Raw genomic sequence first — 23,901 nt, 5'->3', positions numbered from 1 at the left:
TCTAGCTGAATGTAACAAACAATTAGATATCCTTCCCTCAGTGCAGCTGCAACACAGAGGTCATTGTTCTTTCATTGCAACTACAATACGGTTCAGCAGGCTGTCACAGACTGAAGTATCACCATGTCTGACATCTGATTAGACTCCGCTCATAATGAACTGGCTCATTCTGAAGGATGAATTATATTATTTTCTTGACAGAAAATCTACTTTCTAGCTTGGAGAGCTTAGTTACACAATGAAATAGAGACACAGGTTTCTCTGTTTCTTTATTGCATAGTTGCACACTAATTTAACAGTTTAAAAACACAGCAGCTACAAGTTTCTTTCCATCAAGTAAAAACTGAAAAGAAAGGCCTGTATCCTAGGAGAATAAAAAGCATTCCCCATTACATATATTGGCCACAAAGACAATTATTTTAGTCAATTATGATTAGGTAGATTACGTACATTAAAATATACAATGTAATAACTGCCATGAAAACTAGATACACAAAGGAAAGAAAAAGTAGAGATGTGCCAACACGTACAAGTTAAGACATTCAAAATTAAGGCATTCAAATTTTAAAACAAACACTATTGACTATGAAGTTGAACAGACCAAGGGACCCTCCTTCAAAAGTATGCAGCGTGCAATTCCAGTACATTAAAACCCAGCAAACTTTTGTGAGATCAAAGCAACCTTAATTTCTAAGCTTTCATAGCCAAAAGATACACTCCTGTCAGACTTGCAGTAAGAATACTGATGCAAGCCATCCAGAACAGAAGACAACAAAAGACTGCTTGCACGTACGTGTTGGTTTGTACCTGAAGTGCACTGGTGCAAAAGTTCTTGAATGTAGGAATGTGGATCAACTATCCAATGCCAATTAAAATCATTCCATCTATGAAGTTGCTAAGAACAAGATTTCTATTAGGAGCAGTACTTAAATACTGAAAGGAGGTTTGACCAACACAGATCTATGCTCAAAAGCCTTCTACTCGCATTTCAACAAGCCCTCCTCAAAATGATTTCCTCTACAGTCTTTAATTCATAATACTTATTGTCACAGGAATGTCTCCCAGTACAGTATTAAGTAACAGAAGCGATTACTATTGCAATGACAAATACAATTGTCTGTTTTGACCCTTCTCTATTGTACTATCTAACAGGAGAGCATGAAGATTCCTACGCAGACACCTGTCAACAGTTTAACTCAGTTGTGCAAAGTCACTACAAATATTAGCTAACATCCACTGATTCAACCAAATTGTTTTTCCCTATATGTGACTGGAAGAATAAGGCAAAAGAGTTATATCCCATCTACAATTTTGTATACACATGCATGCATTCTCCTTGAAGTTAGCATTCACAAGGGCAATACAGTCATTGTAACATAAAAGTTTAGGAAAAAAATACGAACAGAAGAAAAACAACTAAAAAAACAAACAAAAAAGATGAAGGAAACCTCTTTTCATTACTGGTCTGCTAATTTCAACAAGAATCTGCACTGCAGCAGTGATACTGTCCATCTGTACTGGAGATTCTAAACCACTAACATGTCAATGCAAGACCTATTCATTAAGCAGCCCAGTAACTGTAACAGAAAATCCCTGTAAAACTTATTTTTGTAACACAGTCCAGTTAAATTTTTCTATGCTGACCTCATTTCCACACATATTCAAAACTCAGTGCTGAAACTGAAGTTGATTCATTTTATGTCAGAATATTTAGATGTGATTTTATATAAATATATGGAGTATAAGTTAACTGTATGACTAGATAATACACCTATTAGCTAACAAAACTTCCATGACAATACTTTAACAAAATAAGTAAACTTCTACGAGAATTTTCTATCTTAGATCATTGACAACAGAGTATTCAACAACATCTCAGACATCAGCATGGTGGTTAACATGCTAAAGAGATTTACCCAAATAGGAAGGAAATTTCCTTCAATGGAGCAAACATGGCCAGTAAGAACTTAGTTGAATATGAGCATGCTACAGCATAACAAAACATCTGAAAATTAAACATTTATCCACGGTAGTTCCCTAAGAACAAAATGTGCATTTTGCATTGACATACTGGCCAGCAAAGCTGTGTTAGCTAGTGAAACAAGCTCAGCAGATCAGATCAAAAACTTTGTGAAAATTACCAAGGCAACTACAAAACTTTGAGCAATTGCATGAAGTTTTTTTAAAAAGAGCCATTCCCTTGTGATAGGGAGGGTCTGACTGTTTTTAAGGACTTAAGCTAATAACCACAAGAAAAGAATTCCTCATAAGGGAGTTTATGTACTAATTCAGAGATGCTGTCTTAACTTGCAACTTTAAGCACGGTAGATTTTCATGTATGTTTTTAGCTGGTAGTTCAAACTGATCCAAATTAGGCCAGGTTGTTCCCTTTATAATCCCAACGGTTTTCCTCCACCAGTAAAGCAAATAGTAGGTTTCTCACTGATCTCACTGAGCTTATTTCAGTTCCCTTTACTGTATCCACCTCAGTATTTATAAGGCAGCAGTTCTAAAGATTTTGGTTGTTGCAGGCTACGTATATCTAGCTTAGTGCTGTTGAGTCACCTGCATTTTTAGATATAAAGGTTAGGAAAAAAAAACAACAAAGCCATCTTAACTGCTAATAATGGGAAACAAAAATCTCAAAAACATACAAGATAATTTGCAAGGCAGCCAGTTCTCGATCACTGCCATTTTTCCAAGGGGTCCTGCTCAGAAAAAAAAAAAACACAACACATTTGAACGGCACTGAAAGAAAACCTCCAGTTTACCAATGACTAGATCCTGAGTACACTCAGGCAGAAAGTAAAAGAATTCTCTTCCTAATTTCACATCTGCAGATGTCTCTTCTAAAACTGTTTTTAGAACCTGTCATTCTCTGGAAAAACCATTACTGACATGGTTCTGTGCACCAGAAACACAGTAAGAGATCTGGTTGATGATGCCGAAGACATACATGGTATAGTTCAACTAAGCTGTAAGGGTTTGGAAAAGGTGATGAAACTAAAGATACGTCCTGCCATTTTAAATATACCATGCAGTGAAGATATATGTATTTACACACTATTACACAGGGAATGGAGAGAGATTTTCTTGTCTTTACTCTGTAGTCACCCTAAAGTTAAGTGGGCACACTTTATATTGCCCAGGAGAAAGGCACAACTGTTGCAATCCAGCAAACGCCTGAGGTAGAGCTATTAAGGAAGCAAAGGCAGGAACTTAATGGGTTAAACAAGAAGATTCAAAAGCTTGAAAATCATTAGGGTCACACTGAAAAGTGTTAAAGTGCTTTTAAAGTGAACACTTGGAATTGGAAAGCATTGATTTCGAAGTTCTGAATTTATCATTGACAAGCTAGCGTCCTGGCATTGTTCGTACTGAGTGACACCAGCAACCAGTGACTGCTTAATGACAGAAGCGGACCAATTAAGATTGTATCATGAGTTTACAGACAGAAGTGTTCCTCATCAGAAAATGAGACTGTACATTTTGTACACAAGTTCATGCACAGGCACACTGTTAAATACAGTAAAGCATAAGAAGCCACTGAGAAAGGTGCACTAAAGAAAATTATGGCTAGCAGTATACTTCAGAGGTAGACAAAGTTTGTGGCAATTGGGCCAGAACTTTAGCATAAGGCTCCACAACTGGCAACTTACGCAACAATTTGTGTGGTCCACAAGTAAGTTTCAGCCATCACTTAACTTTGTTATCATAAGGTGCTGTAATATAACCTGGTCCCCAGTTGTCATGAAGGCAGGTATCTATCTCTTAAGAGAAACTTAAGACAGAACTGTGGAAAGAGTGCACTAGTGCTCTACAAGTTGCTGAAGAAAATCTTTCAGGTATTTGAATGCCACATTTTGTCCATGCTCTCCTAGCACTGAATTAGGTTTCAAAACTAAAATTTTCCCCCAAATCCAACTGAGAGGGGGCAGGGGATCAGCTGGTACCCATCCAATTTTGTTTTCCCCTGATGTGATCAATTTCCTGGGTTCCATAGGACATTTTCACCTAATTCGCTGCTCTTGCCAGTCTTGAGATACCAGCAGATTCTTTTCTCCTGATCTCTTCTCCTGGCACATTATCACCATGGAAAAGTAAAAGCTGCAAAAATCAAAAGCTTCTCCATTTGTTACAAGGTTTTGGAAAAAGGCATCTGGCTTGGGGTACAGATAGAGCAGGCAGTCTGTATCATCCATATCAAACACAGGTCTTACAGTCAATGTAACAGGAACAGGCTAGATTCTGTAAGCCAGTTTTTTCCTTCTCCTCTTGTCATTCTGAGCACCAAGTCTTTTTGTTGTTTTGAAAAAAAAAAAAAAAAGGAAAAAGACGAAACATCTCTGTATATGTGACTAGAGATGATAGTTCTCTTCCCAAAACTCTGAAGCAGTTCCACAAAGGAGCTTTATCAGGATTAATAGACTTCTCACTTCTTCACACTATCTGCTTGTTAAAGTGTTTTTAGTTGGGACTATTAATTCATGCAAGTCACTGAAGGAGCTTTTGAAAAGACAGAACAATTCAGAAGACAGAAAGAGGAAGAAGATCTCCTGCCTTTTTTTTCCCCTTTAACTTTCAAAATAGTTCCTCATTGATCCCTGCTTTCAAGTGAGTAAGTTTGTTAAGAGTTTCTATCATTTACCTAAAGAAAAAAAAGGCACTTAGCAGAACTGAAACTAGCCAAGTGTGAAACTGTATGGCATACCCACGCTGCAAAAAAAGGAAAAAAATAATTACAAAGTAAAGTAAAACCCAGTTACTGCAGTCTGGACTGGCATTTCATGGGCCAGCTACGGTCTGATCTGCTGGGCATGGTCCGAGTGCTGTGCTTCCATATTCAAGACATGGCTGCTTTGGAAGGATGAACGAACAGTTCGATTCATTAATGGCTGAAGAGGGCGAAAGTTGTCTACCATCCTCTTTTCTTCTTCACCATCTGAAGTAAAGAGCAGCATCCGAAACGCCTCCAGCTGAGAATGAGAAATGGCCAATTTTGTGACTTTGCTAATGGTAGAATTTTTGGAGTACATGACAACACACAGTCTTGTTTCCTGCTTGGAAATTATCAGAGGTACTATTATATTCCCGTTCTGAGAAACTTTAGCATGCCCTTCTGGGACTTCTTTGTCATCTGCTGGTAAAGATTATGTCATCATCCTTATCAATGCAGAAGAGGAGCTGTGGATCACCTGCCATCTTTAGGCAAACTTGATTTCAAATGTGTTAGGTCTTAGATAGAAGCAATTCCCATTTGAACATTGGAACTTATGCTATCTTTAATTAAATCTCTCCCAACTTCTTAATTTGCACCCTTCCTGGAGTTCTGTTGCGTATGTTGACACCCAGAAAAGAGACAATCTCAACAAGCAACAACCTGCGTAGCTGTTGTTCTCAATAGTGGTTGAGAACTGGGGATTAAAGTGTGCAGCAGATCAGATTTTTAATGCTCACAAAGGCAATACAACATTAAGTCAACTATACATCTTTCTACGCCATAAAAGAATGAGTGAAGAAGAGGCAAGAAAATGAGTAAAAGTTTGAATTGGAAAAAAAAGTTATGCATTCAGTTCTCCGTGCTGTCTTACAATCCTCAGTTCTTGCCATCCTGTTCCTTTATATATACTAAAGCATTAAGATCACATACATGCTTATTCTTCAGGGTTAAGATATTACTTCCCAGATGGTGCAGCTGCATGCAGAAGTTCTATTAAAAAAAAGTATTTCGCCTCCTGTGATTCCACTTGCATTTCATTATTAACCAAAGTCTCAAAAAAAAAAAAAAAAAAAAGAAAAAAAAAGAATAAAAATAGAAAACACAGGGACAGTGCAGAGGAAACTTTCTTTCAGTGCCTCAAACCATAACAAAAAAAAAAGTAGATAGGATCATAGCTCTTTTTTACTTATTTGCAGCCATCGCCAAGATTTGTTCCATGCTGTAAGGCCTTTCTATTTATTCCACTTCTTTGAACAGACAAAAAAGTCCTGAAAACTGCCAATAACAAATACAGTTGTCCTCCTTCTGACCATTTTTTACTCATCTCTACATCTATTTCATGCCAAGGAATAAGATCACATTGTACAACAAAGTACTAAAATTAAAAACAAGAGGGCATATGATAACAATTTAGGGCTGGTGTCAGAACAGACTACTGATCATCAGCTCCTCCATTTGAACTAACTTCTGTGAATTAGCATTTGCTGAAATCTTTGTTTTAAAAGGAAGTTTAATAAATATATTTAAAAATAAATAAATCAAGGACATTACAGGCAACTACCAAGTAAACATGCCTACAAAAAGGCAAAGGAAAAAACCTAATGGGAATTCTATCTTTGGCTGTCAGAATGGCATGTGAATGACTCAGAGCTGCCACCCTTTGGTAGCTTCAGAGCCTGCCCACGGGAAGAACAGAGAATTAGCCCTTGCAGGCTCTGCAAGACTTCTATGTGAATGCCACACTATCAGGAATATGCATAAGAGAGCGGAGGTCAGAACTTCACAAAATTTGCCCTTTCTCTTCCCTACCTACCACAAAAATGACTGCACTGTGGTAAAGAGAGCAAAATCACACATTTTTCTAGTAAATAATGTTATAAGTTTAAGGCATGGTTTCCAGTACAAGGCATTGTTCATCAGAGATCAGGCTACAACTGTTTGGAAACCTGGAAAAGCATCTTAAACTGCTTACTGCTGAGGTCTTAAGTCTTTCAGTATCTGTTGTTAAGGTCAGGATACCCCCCCGGACACAAATACTGGGGTGAAGCAGCTGCTGATCTCTGTGTATACACTAAGTTACTAGTATTGGGAAGCAGCTACTTCTGTGCATCTGTGGCAGCAGACAGTTAAACAGGAGTGGCATTAAATGTTAGAAAGAGATTTACCTGATTTTCGTCGACCTCTATTGGCTTCTTCTTAATTATCCACGTGACTGATTCAGTAAGTGGAGGAGTAGTCAAAGAGCCCGCATAGGTCCAATAATCAGGGCACGAAGGTATCAAACAGGAGGGGTCAAAGACATCAAACTCAATAACAGTGTCCTAAATCCCAGAAAGAACTTACTTTTAAAATTTGCAAATTGAGAAAAGAAAAAGGACAGAAGATTTAAAGATCATAACAATAAGATTAAATACTGTACGTGTCACATGTGCAAAATTATGTGTTGTGAATATTAGTAATAATCTACATATAACAGTAATTTAAAACCTAAATCTTGTAACAAGTTATTAAGCTGGGTTTGAGGCAGAGGCAGCGAGTGAGTAAACATTTAAATATTTCTGTTCTCCACACAAGCCACTAGGAATTCAGCACAGAAGAAAAAAAGATGTGTAAAGAAGCAACAGACTGCATCTTTGTGAGAGGTAGATGCAAACATGAACAAAAAAAAGAATGAACGAGGGAATAAATTCAGGGAATATATGCTTAAAAGATCACAAACAATACTGGTTTTGTTTTTCCACTAAATTATTTTAGGCAGAAGGGAGAGGAAAAGGACAAAAATTCTATTTAAACCACATCCATTATTCATGTCTCTAAGACTGTGTGCTCCCACAAGTGAGATACAGTCAGGCTATAGGAGCTTCAGAACCCATGATTTCCTACACAAATATTTTACTCCTGGGGTATTTCCTGGATATAACGGCAATGCAGGGAAGGAAGATCCTGTTTATCCTGAGATAGGCTTTATCAGTTCCCCACTGAGAATAAGAAATACTGCAGTAAAGAATTTTTTTAAAATAGGAAGTTGGATAAGAGATTCTGGGTGGGAATTCTCATTCATCATGTGAGAAAGGAAGGCGTGAAGACAGAGCAGTTATCAACTGTCCTTCCTCCTCCACCAGACCAGGATGATATTTTCTAAGGCTTGGTGCTTAAGTCAAGTGATGAGGCTGGCAAGGCAAAAGGGGCATTCAAACATTTTAAAACAAGTGTTGATGAATTGTTGGGTCACCAACATCCTTTGGAAACAAGAATCCTTTCAGAGAAGCCCACATGCAGCTCAATAAAACTAACATTTGATATTATTATTATTTTTAAATACCTTATCCTGAGTTTACTTCAAATCCAGATGCTATAAAATACTATATTTTCCATAATGGATGTATATTTACTGATTTTTGTAAGTCTCTTTTTGCACTGACCCAACTTGTTTGTCATTCAGCTGGGTTTCCACTATATCTGAATTAAAACAAATATTTATGGCAGTAAAAACAATCCTCACTGCAATAAATAATGGCACAGCAACTTCAACTGAGTGTGCTTGCAAGCCAGAAATATTTCTGACACGTCTTTTTTCTGTGTACTTTCAAAATGGAATCAACACCTGGAGGAACACGAACTGCTTGTGTACGAGATCAGAGAGACACAGCACTCCCTCTCCTGGCAGAAGTCAGAACTGAGCTATGAAGATAAAATCACGTTGCCTTAGCAGAAAATTTTACAGTTTAAGTTTTACTAGCAGACAATATATTATCTCCTCAAAGACCAGACAAAAATCAGAAAGTCTTAATTACATAAGAAACAAACTACCACTTTACACAACACAGAAAGTTCATTCTAAAATAAAATAAAATAAAGAAAATAGAAAAAATGGTATCTGTTTTCACAGAAGAAGAAAGACAGCTTCAATGAGGAGCATATTAAACATGTACATGCTCTTCTAAGGGGATACAATCTCAAGAGCACCATTTCTTAAACCAATATGTTTGGAAAGCTTGAAGTATACAATCTCATCCTTTAAAAATAGCATTTTTCTCCAGTATATTCAATAACTTACCCTACACACCAATCAGCCCCCTTGCTGACACTTAAAGCATTTACTAGCATTTTGTTATGCCTAAACTATCATCTAGGTTGAATAACCATTAACTGTGTTGAATGATAAATGGTGGAATACTTGAAAACACTTACTTTGTGTTTCACTGCTGGCAAGGCATCAACCAAGGTCTGCAGCCCTTCATGATGTGCTCCTAGCTACAAAAGATGAATATGCATTACATTCTACACATCTGCCTTAATCAGAACTTTGAGACAATCAAAAAAGCCATCTAGAGGTATATTTTACTAACTGTGCTTTAACAAATTAAAACTAAGAAGGTATCATTGCAGCTTATTATACAAAGTGAAATTACCTTTAAAAACACTCCAATAACAGCTAAGCCATTGCCTTCCATCACAGCTTCTTCAAAAGATGGGTATACAACAGCATTCCAGTGTACCAAATGCAGCTGAAATACAAATGAATGAGAAATCAGCACATGCAGACTGCACGGCAATGGTAGCAAGAAATTTGATTTTTGATCTTTGCTACATTCGGTCCTGGGCAATTTGCAACATTGTAGTCAGCTACTACAGAAATCAGGGAGCACAAAAATGAAGACCAAAGTGTTTTTAGAAAATAATGGTACTGCCCTTCTTTTTTGATGACTATATATATTTTTTAAAAAATTTTTTTTTTTCTTACAGGTACTTGTGATACTCCTCATGCTCTCAGAGCTCTGGCATGTATCAGATTTACAACAGGAAACCTTCCTTAGATATACCTGCTGGAAACTCTTTCCTTCATTGATTCTCTTCTTCCTTCCTACTCTTATGATGTGATCTGTTCCGTCTTGCCAGTTCAGAATTTAAACTGTCAAACTCCATAGTGCTCCAGGCTCCTGACATACCCAGCTCTCCTGCTGTATTATCTAATAACTGAAAGAAGGTTTCTGAGATTTTATTAAAAATCCCAGCTGTGCTGAAGTGTGCTGCAAGTTATCATAGAATGGTACAGGTTGGAAGGGACCTTAAAGGTCATCTAATTCCAACCACCCTGCCACAGGCAGGGACGCCTTCCTGTAGTAATAATAAACCTTTATTAATAATAAACCACCTTAAGTAATAATAAATGTTTAGAAAGCATAAAACCATGTTCAGTAATAATAAGAAAAGTGGTTTTAATGCAGCAAGGATTGAAAGTTTTGGACATCCACTAGACATCAGGTGACATGCAGCACATTCACCGTACTGTCAAGAAGAGATCCTACACTTCACATGAATTCTTAGCTTATTGCAGTTCAGATGTAAAGCACTTAAATAACAAACAAACAACACAAGATGCGAGTTTGTGCATTTTACCTCAGCACTTGCTGTCCACCAGATCTGCACCACATCAGCTGGGACCTGGGAGCTCATTAAGCAAGAACAAATACCTGTCCTGACTGTGAAGAAGCCTGCTCTGTGATCCTTTTCCCCTTTAAAAGGAGGAAAGGCAAGCAATTTGTGCCAATCCATCCTGACAGAGCTTGAATAGCAATTATGCTTTGCTGCCTGCTATTGGCTTGTCCCACAGCTACCACTGTGGGCATTCAGGGAGAAGAAAACATTGAAACTTTCAGTCACGGGGCTCATGTTTACTTTAAGCCCGAGTTCTCCTCCAGAAAATTAAGTCAATATGAGCTTACTAACACAGAGGTAGATGAGCTGTAGCACCTACCAGGCTTTATCCTTAAGAGTAAGCTGCAATTCCTTACAGACACAGAGCTTTTGAAAAAGCACAATAGTTACAGACAGCCTGAGATGTAGACTCTGGTATCCGCGTTAAGATTTTTCATCATACCTCTGCTGGGTAAAATTTACTGTCAACTGTGTGCTCCGAACCCCACTCGTTTATAGCTCCCCAGTGGAAGTGGAACTGCTTTAGCCTGTATTGGTTTTCCAAGGGACCTCCCACGATTACTAGAAAACAAAACAAGACATACACTAATAAATATGATTTAGAATTGTCCAGACAAGTAGCACATTAAAGTCCCCCTTCAAATAAATTTGCTCAAAGAAAAAAGAATTTGAAGCAGTTATCTTGCTGAAAACCTCATGATTTTGTAAATACATCAATGAAAACAAAAACAAAAACAAAAACTATGCCTGTTTTTTCTGTGTCCTTTTTTTTCCCCCCCACTCATTTCCTCCTATTTGAACCAGGAATATCCAGCAAAGTCTTCCTGATAATTATTACATCAGAGCATCTGGTAGATTAGAGACTGTAACTACTTCCAAAGGACTAATAACAAATACGTAGCTGTAAAGAACAGTTTGCTGATTTTTACTTAACTGTACAACATGCTTCAATTTAATAGCAAACTACTGTATGAAGTACATAATCCCAACACTACTTCAGGAAAGAAGTTAATCAGTTTAACGCTAAGGAGAAAAAAATGAGAGGCATTAAAAGGCTTCCCCCTCCCCCCCCCCTTTTTTTTTTTAATGCCAGCAGTTTTGAAATTCTAACTAGATAGTTACACATGTAATGCAAACAAGTCATGCGTATCAACATTTAATTAAATCTCATCCACTGCTCCTGAGCTCTAAACAGAAATACAAAACTGACCATCACTAAAAAAAATCACAATGGAGTAAGGTAACTTTCAGTGGTGGGATGGAGATGACGCCCACAGCTCCAAGGCAGAATTAAGGCTTCTGTGCTCTAACACTATCAATTCCTGATTAGTCACTTGTGTGTTTGCATCTGTGCATATGTTCGTGTGAATAATCACATTCACCTGAATGTTTGCTCACAAGGTAGGCACAGGCACACATATATAGAAAATCAAGTTCTTATAGCAGGCAGTAGAAAGTGACAAGAAAGAAACAGGAACTTACAATCCCTTTATCAGCATTTTCACCTTCCATTTCCTCTCAATTTACCACAGTTTTGATAAGATTAAGGTAAAATAGAAGATTTAAAAAACAAACAAAAAAACTAATAGTAAGAGGAAAGAATCACATCAGCTGCTTGTTTCTTTGCAGAGGAAGCCATTCATGCATACAGACAGGACCACATTCTGTACATACCTTCTCCACACCCTCTTTTTCATCCCGTTCTGCTCAAAAGCAAACACCCCCTTGTAGCACTACCTTCATCTTTTGCCAAAGCCTTGTTTTGCCTCATCTGAGGAGTTGGGCATTTTTTGTCTATCCTGGATGCACACTTTCATCTTCTGTTTCAATTTTGTTGCTTTTTTCTTGTTTGTTCATTCATAAACTTCCTTCTCTAGATTTCTATTATTGTTAGACAGAAGCTGGCAGAAAGAAAAATGAGAAATAGCAATAGTAAAGAGAAAGGTGGCAGAGAGAGAGGCAGGCAGTTGGAAAACAGGCCATTTATACAGCAACACCCCATAACCTGTTGCTTCTGTCACTTTGGAACTCTATCACTGATTTGCTCAATACCATCATCAGCCATCATCACCCTTCATTGGCTTTAATTCATTTGAGGAAGATGATGATGACGATGAAAAGGCAGCCATCCAGAAAGAGGCAGCAAGAATGCTCACATAAAGATTTACCTCAAGTGTTTAGTCGTGGAGAATAAAGCAGAAAAGATCTTTCAGAGCTGTGATGCACTCTGAATACTCAGCCTCTAAAAGGTCCCCCTCTAATTGACAGTCTCAATACTCTTATGCTTGCATTTTTTGTCACAAATACTGTTCCTGTGTATTTAAATATTGCACATTTCTTAATCTCCTGCTGGCAACTCCCCTCTAGTACTTCAATTCTTGCAGAGAAAAATGACTTTGTTATCCACTCAACTGCCAACCATTACACTTTTCAGGAATGCATAAACAGATAGCAGGGTATGGCTGTATAAAGTGAAAGACTTAAATTAAGAGCAAAACAGAGCTGAAATGAGTAAGCAAAAATCACTGATGAGCTTGTTAGTGCATCTCCATCTTAATCTCTCCTCTGACTAATGCACTTGAAGTTTACATTGTAAAAACAGATGGCTTCTTCATTACTTATCATAGCCCTCAAGTGAACAAGGGTGAGAATATTTCCTGGGTGCAATAAATAAAAATCAATAAAAAAGATAAAAACAAGAACACTTTTCACAAGTCCCTGAAAGGTCCATGCATTCTACCACTACTGCTTTTGCTGCATTGTTTTATCAGCCTCTACCCAAATATCAACCAAAAATACTGACATTAGGGACACAGCATTGTCCATTAGCACACTGAAAGCATCCTTCCCCAGAACACTGCAAAATCCCGTAAGAAGTTTTAGAATCTCTCATGGTAAGCAGTCATCATCTTAAACATAAACACCTCTAGTCAAACAGGTTCAGTTTTGCCCAGTGTCCCACAATTCTTCCCTCCAAGAGGAGCTGAATAATTGACATGAATCGTGTGTTTCTCAATATCCCTGACCAACTGCTACCACTTCACCTACTGTTACAAAATAGCCTCTTAATGTATAATAGTAACATACTTCAGTAAACAAGTTTCAAAAGGAACAATCTGCCGGTAAACTGGAATTTGGTAACAATATCTTGATTTTAAATCACTTAATTCTACCAAGCATTAAAAAGAAATTAGCTGCTCAGGTCAGACTGCTTATTCAAAACAAATTGCTGGAATGCATAATTGGATTTTACATGCACGGACTTATGCTTAGACTATAGCAACAGGAACACTTGCACCTGCTCCCTGTGGTCACAGCTCAGTATTATTTAAACCTACAAAAGCTTATTGAGATAAGGATGTATGCTTTCCAAGTGAAAGTCATTTTGCTACTAGTTATTTCACATGCATTAAGTATATCTGTTAACATTGCAAAAGAGATAAGTGGCAGATTACTTTAATAAAGCTGAATGATGGAACCTCATTTAAAATTAAGTAGATACACACATATATGACTGAAGATTGACTCATGTAAGCAAAGCTGTGTTATTACAAGACCTTATCAAAAGGCTGGGCATTAGGGCTTGTGTAGAAAGAATAAATTTCACCCTACAACAGGATCTGTGCACAACAGCCATGGTAATAAACACACAGTAAAAGTTAGACACAGAACTTCTGTATTACAGTTTCCATCTCTGTAAACCTGTGTTTAGCTAAAGCTTTCTACCATTTTCAACATTTGTGATGTTGTTATTGAACCCAAGGCTTTACAGCATGCAAAGATTTCTCCACTCAAAGCATTAACAACACATTAAATAGATCTGAGTTTTGCTTACTTGATCTATCAGTAGAATCATCAAACTCAACCAGGAACGAATACCCGTTGTTCCAGATGTGAAGACACGTCGTTGGGTCATAGCTGATTTTCAGAGGCTTCAGAAAGGGGTCATAAACGCTATCTCTCCACTGGATGTTGATAGGAGACTGTCGACTGCCCCCAGGAATTGAAAGTGGACTCTGCCAAAGTGGATGCACTGGAAGATAATGAAGAGAGTCAAGTCAGACTCTAATGCATGATTCCAGAATTTAAGACTAAACACTTCAGAATTTTTGGCAAGAAAAGGTGGTTTGGCATATTGGCTCCAAGGGATTAATTCAAGTTAGCTGATGCACATGAAAGTTAAAAAAGAAAAAAAAAAAATAAGGAAAGAAAAACATGCCAGTTGTGTGACTCAGAACTACACAGGGAAGTGCCTTAGTTCAACTTAGATCTTAGTATCTGTGGTGACACCTTTTTCATTTGCAAAATGGTCTTCAAATAAGTTGTCCCCTTTATTTGTCACAAAATTGTTCTCCTCTTATTGCAAAAGGGCTTTAAGATAGCTTCTGCTTTATACCTTTGCCAGAGCCTCACCACACTGCTTCAGCTTTCTTCACACACCACTGCCATTAACCTACGTCAGAGGGCACCAGCCAGGATGACTCCTACAACGCAGAAATACTCCTGTGAAGGTGCCAGTCCCTCGCCTACATACCCGTGCTCAGGGGTTACAGAAGTGCTGAGGGTGCAGTGCAGCAATATTGAGTAAGAGCTTCTTACGCAGTCAGGATCTAAAGCTGATCTCGACACCAGGAAAATGCTAAACTACCAGTTTTGGGGTCAGCTTGGGCTTTTCAAGCTTTCACGAGCAGGGCAGATGCATTTAGGTGGTTTCCTTGGGACTTTATTCAGCTTAAAAACACAACCGAGAGCTGTGTGGATTTGGGAAGCACTTGTTCACCTGCAGCCCCCAGACACCGATGACCCACAGAGGTTTTTGTGCCTTATCCATCCTCCGACCCCAAAATATCATGGCTCTAAAGCACTGCGCTACTGGCTGCTTCAACACAGCCGCTTTATGGCCCTTCACAAGGTGAAAAAGTTACCTTACACTGAACTTTTTATCAAACCACTCACTGGCTCCTTCAACAAGTGGCAAACTTTATCGGCCTGCACAAGGTCACTGCACGCAGGTAAGGCAGCGGCGGGGGACCAAAATATCCTCCCAGAGCACCACAGCCGCCTCTTGTCACCATCACTGCCATTTCCTGATGCTTCAGCGCAGGAAGCGAAGACAAAGCGAGGCGAAACCCTGAGGAGCCCAGGGGCGGCTGACGGGGACGGCCGGGAGGGGAGAACGGGCGCTGCCCGCCCGCCCGGGGAGCCCTCAGCGGGGCTGCGGGAGGGCAGGGGCGGCACGGAGAGGGGCAAGGAACCGGGCAGGGACAGCGAAGGGTTCGGGGTTGAGCCCAGCTCTCCTCAGGCGAGGGAGTAAGGGGCGCCCGTGCCCCCCATGAGGGAGGGCGGCGGCACTCACTCACGGGCGTTCCGCAGGCGGTAGGAGCAGCAGGCACCCAAGCTGCACCGTCGCGTCCCCCGCCACGAAGCGGCGGCCCCCAGGGCTCGGCGTAGCAGCGGCAGCATCGCTCGGCACCACACAAAAACCACTCGAAACCGTAAAGAACCGCTCGGCACCCCGCCGATCGCCGCCACCGCCCTGCCCGGCACGGAGCGGCCCCTTCCGGCACGGCCCCGCGCCCCGCCCGCCGCCATGGCGCCCTGAGCGCCACCCGCTGCCCCTGAGGCGAAGCCAAGCGGGGAAAGCGGCATCTGCAGGGCCGGGACTTTTTTAATACTCGGGTTTTAGACGAGTTTTGTCTTGGGGTAGTGCTAGAGAAGACACTGTGGTTCCCTGTGGGTGCATGTTAGCCATATGGTCAAGCCAAGCCATGTGTGTGACTCATCCAAAACATGTATTTCCTCTGAGGTAAAAACTGCGAGGGCTTGCCTACATGCCTTAGGATATTAGCAAATAGCCTTATTTAGTTAGTTTTGCACCAGTTGCAGGCTTCGGTTTCTCCCAGCTGAAGGCAGGAAGGCCTCCAGCCTGATCCCTCTCCCACAGAGATGGAGCCCTGCGGTGCCACCCCACATCATGCATTGAAAAGTTAACATTACGGCCACTTCACCTACCTCTATCCACCCCAAAAGCTAAAAGTCAAAATACACCTGTTAGAAGGATTGTAAGAAGGGCCAATTCGTCTAGCATTTGTATGAAACTGCCTGAGGCAGGCCTTAGATAAAATGTTAGTTAAAAGCTTGGTTAATTCATGCACCTTTTCTGTATTACAGCTACCAGTGGGCACACAAAGCAAACAAGAGAAGTCCACAGAAAGCTGATAGCATTTGTGATTGCACAGAGATGACGTAAGTGTTACGATTTTGGCTGGGTCCATTGGGCAGGCAGGAGCAGAATGCTCAACTCAACATCTTACCACTTGCTTTGAATCATAGTTACTTGTTAGTCTATTAAAAACATTTTGCAAATCTTATTTACCTTTTGGAGATTGCAATACTGTGTAAGAAGCCTCCATTGCATCCACACTACAGTATTTATAAAACACCCCTGAACTGAGTAAAAAGAGGTCAAAATCTGGCAAGCAATTTGCTTTGAATGGCTACGTGATCACACGACCTGTCATCAGGATATGAATAAAGACAAGCAATGTGATCATATACAAGTATTCAGATTTTTTGAATCTGGGTTTGAAGCTCATTTTACTTCCACCCACATCTAGGTACGCTTTCTGTTAAGCGCAGTATTTTTTTTTTTTTTAGTATTCAGTTGCAAACACAGTGAATTCTTCATTTGTCTGTCAATGCTTTTCAGGATGGCTAAGCTTATTACCATCCACACACAGCTTCTTCCTACAACTTAAAAAGAAGAGATAGGTACTTGATAAAATTGAAAACAGTTGCTGCTCCTAAAGGTCATTATTCATTCAGGCTTAATCACAGCTCAGTAGTTTTATGCTTATGCCCTTGTATTCAGCACAGGTCAGATGCGTTCGTTGCTGAAGCTGCTTATGAGCAGCAGGTAGCTTCTGGTTGTGAGGACAGCCCACATGAGCTTCACACTTCACTGCAGCAGGGAACACTGTAAAAGCTTCAGAAATTTTAATACTGGGTATAAACAAGAGATGCGCCTTTATTCTTATCTGTTAACAGAACAAGCTTGTCATTTCTTCACATTCCATTCTTCTGTGACGTGTCCTTGAATCACAGTTAGCATTCTTGGGCCACTTAAAAGTCATGTCTAACATATTAACTAATTTATTTATACTCTATATCAGTATAGATGCTTATTGTTGCAGATACCATAACCTGATTTTTGTGTAACTATCACTTTTATGTATGGGAAAAACAATTAAACATAAGCCTAAAACTGCTCTAGTCTGCTTTATACAGTGTCTTTAAGATTACCAAACTTTGTCAAGCTTTTTGAGGATTTGATCCTGCAAGGTTTTGAAAATATAAAAAAATAGTATAGAGCTACTAAGCTGAGCAGAGTGAGTCAGTTCTTGTGGGTTGAACAACACAGCCAAAGGAAAACTCTCATAGCATAGGCGTGCAAGAAACAATTGGCTGTTCAGCTGCAAAACTAAGAAGAAATAACTTTGCCCCACAACACTTTTGTTTCCCTTCTGAATCATCCACAAAAGCTGCATCCAGTTTACATGCACATGCTACTTCTGAGTATAAATTTCAGTAAAGCCTGAGCATTTAATAAAAAAAATATATATCTCTAGGGCGTTGAAGAAAACCCTTCAAAAAACAAGCTCAGTGGCAGTGAGGTGTTATTTGTTTTGGAAACTACAGACAAAAGCAATAACTAGGTGCAAAAAGAAACATAAGCCCTAAACCGTGTTCCCAGCGCTCAGGAAGAATGGCCAAAATCATCTTTTCTAGACTATTTCAGAAAGAGAACTTTTCCTTGGCAGCGTCCCAATGACAGGAGGTGTTTTATGCCAGACAGGCATGGCTGTCATGCAGCAAGCTAGAGAACAACAGCAGCCAGAATTGCAATGTTTCTTTTGTTCTTATGTGTTCCAAAATTATTGTTTCTGGACCACATGAGAGGCTTCATCTATGCCCTCTCTTGTTCCTGAACTGAGCATGCTGTCTGCATAAGAGGAACCCCACAACCAGAAATCTGTCAATTAGCCTACGAGATGAGTTAAAGTGATATAGAAGCACTGTGGAAAGCAAAATAAAAATCTTATCTAATAGGTCTGTTTTAAATGGGCAAATTTAAATGCGATGTGAGAATTAAGATAGCATGCAGTTTGTACTTCAAGTGTGCCTCATGTATCATCAGCTCATTGAGGAAATGTCTAGTCTCTTATTTACCTTTGTTACGTGTAGTGTCAGAACAGTTACAGTAAATACTGCATACTGTAATATAACAAAAATGACCAAGATGCAAGTCACCCATGAAGAGAGGTCTATTACAAACAGATTTTTTAACCTTTCAAGCCAGACACAGCGATGTTCCATTTAATTTTACAGTATTTGAAGGCTTCTTATATTTGCATTATTCTTTTTTCCTACCTTTCCCAGTTGAGGCAGATACAATGGCACTGTTTGGATGGCTCTGTGCTTTGAAATGTTTTCTGTAATTATTTGCTGCTATAGATACTTCAACAGATTTTCTTTTTTTTTTTTTTTTTTTTTTTTGAGTAATCATTAGAAAGTTCACTTAGCATTGATGCAAGTATCAGAAGTTTCAGAGTGGGAGTAAATATCCAGATTAAAATAGAGGTTGTGTATATTACTGGATTGTTATAATTTATAACATGATTTCCAAGAAGGCATCTTGAAGGTGACAGCTCTGTGGTAAAAATCCAGAATAAGTTCAGTTAAATGAAAGGAATTACTGCCAATTTACACTACTGTGAACTTGATTTAAAGAAACAAAGCATTTTTTGATGGTTTACTAAATCTAGTTTGGCAAAGCCAAAATAGCGTACAGTTATTTGAAATTCCCTCAAGTATTGTGGGGAGGAGAGAGTTGTCGCATATGGGATATAAAATTAGAAGAAAGAGTACGAAAACTAATTCAGGTAGCTGTCAAGAATGAGGGATAAAGTGACTCAGCGTTAGTGGGTTTTATTCTTTAAGGTTTTCATCTTTAAAAAGGAAAAAAGGGGAAGAGAAAAAAAAAAAAAAGAGCTGTTGAATGAAGCACTTTGTTCATATAGGGGCTTTCAAACAAGCTTCACCCTGCTCTGAAGTAGAACAGGGAGGGCAGGACTGTGGGGGCAGTTGGGAAACCGCACCCACTTGAAGGAAATGTGTTTTTGTCCTAAATCGAGCAGCCGTGCTTTCCATAGCAACACATTCTGAATTAGAAAAATAAAAACAAACATTACTGAAACTCAGTAAAGAACCATATAAACTTTAAAGGACCATGGCTTTGCTTCAGCCACTTGGATTGAATATTACAGAGGAAATCCAAGATAGGTTGATTTCTTTGAGGCTTTTTAGTATGAATCAAGATTTTGGATGATAACAGCCGTGGTTGGCTGTGGTTCATCATGACAAGGTGTTGAAAGTTCTGCTGAATTGATGTCAGAGTTGGACTGTGATGTAGGCCAGTTTATTGATAAACAGTCCAATGCTTTTTATCAAGCGGATGCAACTGACAGAGTACTCTAAGCTCAACAGGAAAGCAGCAGCAGATTGTGAAATGCTGAGCTTTTCTCTGCTTCCAGAATGTTTGGCTGAGATAGGAGCCTGGATGAGAAGGCAGTGGCTGAGGCTAAGTCCAGATAAGAAGAAGGTAATTTCAGTTGGCAAGGTAAAGCAAATAGGGGCTTTATCTTTTCCGTATAAAAACATTTGCTAAAATTATGCACACAGGCTTAGAAGGTACCTCGTGGACAATTCGTGTCTGGTTACTGCAATTGGACGTGCAGTCCTGGAGATGGCACACCTGGATCATGTGTTGCTGCTGTACGTGGGCATTTAAAAATGAATGGAAGGATTCTGCTTTTCTTGTACCTTCTTCTCAAAGGATAGGAAAGAAAAAAGCCTCTCAGTTCTGCTCTGGCAATAATTATTACAATGAGGGTGTACTCCATAGCCTTAAAATCCTTACGGAGAACATTTCCAGCAACTCCTTGTCTATTTTGTTAAAAGGTGTCTGAAACTACTACTTCCATCTATCATTAGCAGGTATCACAGAGCTTACTACAGGCATCCACATAGTATTCCACATCATGAGAAACTGTTACATATATCCTTCGATCTCAGAATTGCTTCTACAGTTCTTTCCCAGTGAATAGCAGAAAAATAGTGTTTTACTCGTGGGGTCACAATGGGAATCCAGAAGAGGCACGGGGAAGTATCAGTCTTTGCATTGTTTTATGTATTATTTGTTGTCATAGCAGAAGTCTGAGCTATCACCACCCAGCTTTTTCCTGTGAGTGGGAAGGGTAGGGGGGAAGATAAAAGATAAATTCAGAAAATGGTAGTGAAAATGATGAACTACATAACAAAGACTTTAAGAGCTCAGTAGCCTAGTTTTACCAGGCTTCAGAACGTGGACCATTTTTTCCAAGTCTTTGCTGCTGAGCGGGCTGTTTATGCTGTCATCTGTGCAGAGCTGAATGTAATTGAATGTGCTTTTTGCTTTCAGTGCATGTTATGCACGGGGTCTAGCCACCAGATGGAGGAACCCACAGGCTGGCTTATTCAGAGCGAGCGTCTATTCACTGGCAGCTGAAACCAACCATTCTAAAGATGGTGTTTTTCTGAATCGGTTTGTTTTGGCATTTCCTGCATGAATGTCATGGAATAGAGAAAGATTTAAGTAATCAATAGCATCTGTCTTAAACTGAAGAGGAATGTGAGTAAAAACAGTTAGCATTTGTAGTTAATTTAATCAGTAGTGGTCTTGTGATCGAACAGCCTTGTATGAGCTCTTCCTGGAATGTTTGGTAGCACAAATTGAGTTTTGATTTCTCAGTGCAGTTCCCAACAGACCAGTATTCACAGGAAAAAAACACGGCATCATTTAGCCCCTTATTGGGGACTGATGGACCATGGATAACCCCCAAAATAATGAGTTTCTCCATCACATGGCAAGACAGATCTCAGCCCTTCTCCACTTTGCCTTCTTACTTCACTGAAGGATTTCAAATAATTTTCCTAGAATAATACTTTTACCAATTAAAGAGAAATGTCACACTAACGGTAATTAAGTTTTGAAGTTTTAAATTCTATAGGCCTTAAGGTTTTGTGGTATATTAATACCGAACAGGTAGGAAAGTGAGGAACTCTGCATAGGAATTCTGTGCTGCTGATTTTTAGGTTTCATTACTGTTTTAATGAAGGGTCTGGATTTATATTTTCTGTATGGCTTCTGCAATTGGAAGCCATTGGACTTGCAGTCTTAATTTATGACTTCAAATATAAAGATGAATAAATAACAAAGTCAGGATGCAGAATAATGAGAAATCTTTTTAACCATATTTGTAGTAGATTCTCTGGATTTCTCTGAAGCAGTAATTCATATCACTGCACGTGATAAGCAGTACGGGATGAGCCCAAACATTACACTTTTAGGCACAGGTGTTGGTTTTAGCTATTGAATCTCAAACATTGAAAGAGTTTGCTGATAATTCCAGATAAAGGAGTGATACAGACATGCTTGCGACTATTAGGACATGTTCTCATATGTGTACATTCTTGTGTAAGTGGCTGTACATACAGTTGTTTCTTTGACTAGATGAATGTCTTCATTTTTCATTATTAATGAAAAACAAGTTTCTAAACATGCTTGTAAGTGGAAAACACTGATAACGGAGAAACTTTAAGAAGCCTTTGTTATTGTATTACTAAGAAAGTACTCTAAACAGGTCAGAAAAGGAAAAAATACTGTCATGGTTGCATAAGTGATTTAAGTTTTGCATTAAGAACATGTTAATGGTACTTTCTTGTGGATGCTTCACTAGCAACAAAATCTAATGCTAATCTTGCTTCTAGAACTGGGCATCTACAGATTTTAAAGGTACTTTTTTAATGAAGGTGACAATGCTATATTATGTTACTTGACTGAATACCCATTCTGTATTATATTTTCAGAATAAAACATGTATTTTTCTGTTCTGAGGAGCAAAAAAGGGAAAATTTAGACTGAGAACTCAGATATTGTATATGTTCTATAATTATAAAAACTGCTCTGAATTATTTCTCATGAGCGACAGAGAAACTGGCATGCTATATCTTACATACAGCTTCCATGTCTGGGAATGTATACGCAGTGCAGTGTACTAGGCAGCTGATCTATCAGTATTTCTGAAATGCTGGTCACTTAGTGGCAGAGAGTATTGTGGTGTCACCTTCCCAAATGTCCTTACAAGCGTAGAGCTGTTAAATGCTGACAGTTATTGAAAATTTCTTGTAACTTTCAGGAGAAACAAAGCCTTGTGCCAGTCTCTATACTGCTTTGCATTATAGCTGCTACATAAGATAAAATCAGCTGTTTTCTCATTAAGTAAATACAAGTTTTATTGTTTGATAATTTAAATAGAGGAGAATCACACTGCAGTTTTCAAGGAGGAATATGGCTATTCTTTGAAAAAAGTAAGCTAAATATTTTTGCAGAGGAAAAATAGTGGTTACAAAGGGACTTCTTAGATGTAAAACGTTACTCTGTACTATTGCTCCAGCTGCCATTATCTCCACACGATTGAGTAGACGTGTAATCTCTGGCTGGCCTCACAAGTCATATCTGAAGATAAGTTAATCAGCTTTTTAAATAACTAAGCCTTTGACATCTTAGTTTATGCACATATTGCACCTCAGTAAGTCATTCATTGTGGATCTCCTAGACACCAAATTTCAAGGGCTTTGTGGTTTGTACTTCTGTAGGGCCTTATTTTCAAAATTGAACATTGTAGTGTCTATCAAAGTCACCCAGAGTCTGTATAATTACAGATTTCATTGGAGCCAGTCAAAACCTTGCATGACAAAATTGTTTTAAAGTCTATTTAAAAAAGTAAGGTATTTCTATCTCTAGTTTCTCTCCTTCTGTTCATTTTTTTTCCTTTAATCTCTCAGTCACATTCCCAAATTTCCCTTTTTAGTTACCTGACAGAAGAGCAGCAATTACATTTATCTTTGTACCTCTGAATCTCTCTTATACAGGTAATAAAATGAAATACTTACACGCATCATTCCTGTCTTTATGAGTGCAGGTAGCCAAGCTGCAGAGTCGTGCTGGCGGACTCCAGAGAGTTTTCAGCTGCTTGTATAAATGCACCAGAGTATTTGTCTTCACGTTATTCATTATTATCACCTTGGCACTTGAAAACTTTGGCTAATCAAACAGCCAGAGGAGTGTTCTGGAGTCTAGCAACCTATCAACACAGAGGAAAAAAATGCTGTGGACATGCAGCTTCAAGGGATCTCCAGGCCTATTTATAAAAAAAAAAATGAGAGCACCCTTTTCTGGTTGGAGAGAGGGAGCTAACTAAACAGTTAATTTTCAACTTCTCCCTGGAGTGGCCTTTTCCATTGGCTCTAATTTAGTTGGAGGCTGGGCTAGTTGGTAATTATCTGTGCACTTTCCAGGCTTTCTCTCATGTAGCTCCAAGAATACCAAAGGGTCACAAAACCCACTCTTTTGTATGCAAGGAGAGATTTCTTATCACTTCACCCGTACTTCTTTTGAATGCTGATAGCTAACAGTTGCTATCATTGACAGCTGTGATTCTGAGGAGTGATGACCGCTCAAGCTGAGGAATTTGCAGAAATCTCGTAGATACAAAGCCTCCTCCAGCAGAACAGGTAGAGCAGCCTCCCGCAGAAAAGCATTTCAGCTCCTATTGCACCATCAAGGTGAAGAAACTCCTGAA

General features: G+C 39.1%; 1 protein-coding gene and 1 long non-coding RNA gene across 3 annotated transcripts; one reads left to right on the top strand and one right to left on the bottom strand.

The window, feature by feature from the left end:
- Window positions 1-252: 252 nt before the first annotated feature.
- On the bottom strand, window positions 253-23,465 carry CA5A (carbonic anhydrase 5A). Of its 2 annotated transcripts, none has more exons than XM_005009438.6 (7): window positions 23,213-23,465; window positions 13,995-14,192; window positions 10,602-10,720; window positions 9,133-9,228; window positions 8,912-8,974; window positions 6,886-7,041; window positions 253-4,976 (listed from the first exon to the last, which is right to left on the bottom strand). In XM_005009438.6, exons 1-7 carry the CDS (start codon window positions 23,331-23,333, stop codon window positions 4,797-4,799), a joined length of 933 nt encoding a protein of 310 aa, XP_005009495.3. In that variant the 5' UTR covers window positions 23,334-23,465; the 3' UTR covers window positions 253-4,796. The 2 variants fall into 2 exon arrangements, with proteins under 2 accessions (XP_005009495.3, XP_027321603.2); XM_027465802.3 differs by lacking the exon at window positions 23,213-23,465 and adding an exon at window positions 15,520-15,883.
- On the top strand, window positions 15,824-17,527 carry LOC140003528 (uncharacterized). The gene is made up of 3 exons (XR_011812353.1): window positions 15,824-15,965; window positions 16,331-16,405; window positions 17,031-17,527. It is a non-coding gene; the product is annotated as an uncharacterized lncRNA (long non-coding RNA).
- Window positions 23,466-23,901: the final 436 nt, after the last annotated feature.

The sequence above is a fragment of the Anas platyrhynchos genome, chromosome 12 (genome assembly GCF_047663525.1).
Source record: "Anas platyrhynchos isolate ZD024472 breed Pekin duck chromosome 12, IASCAAS_PekinDuck_T2T, whole genome shotgun sequence".
Taxonomy (NCBI): Eukaryota; Metazoa; Chordata; class Aves; order Anseriformes; family Anatidae; genus Anas; species Anas platyrhynchos.
This window is presented reverse-complemented; position numbering and strand designations above follow the sequence as displayed.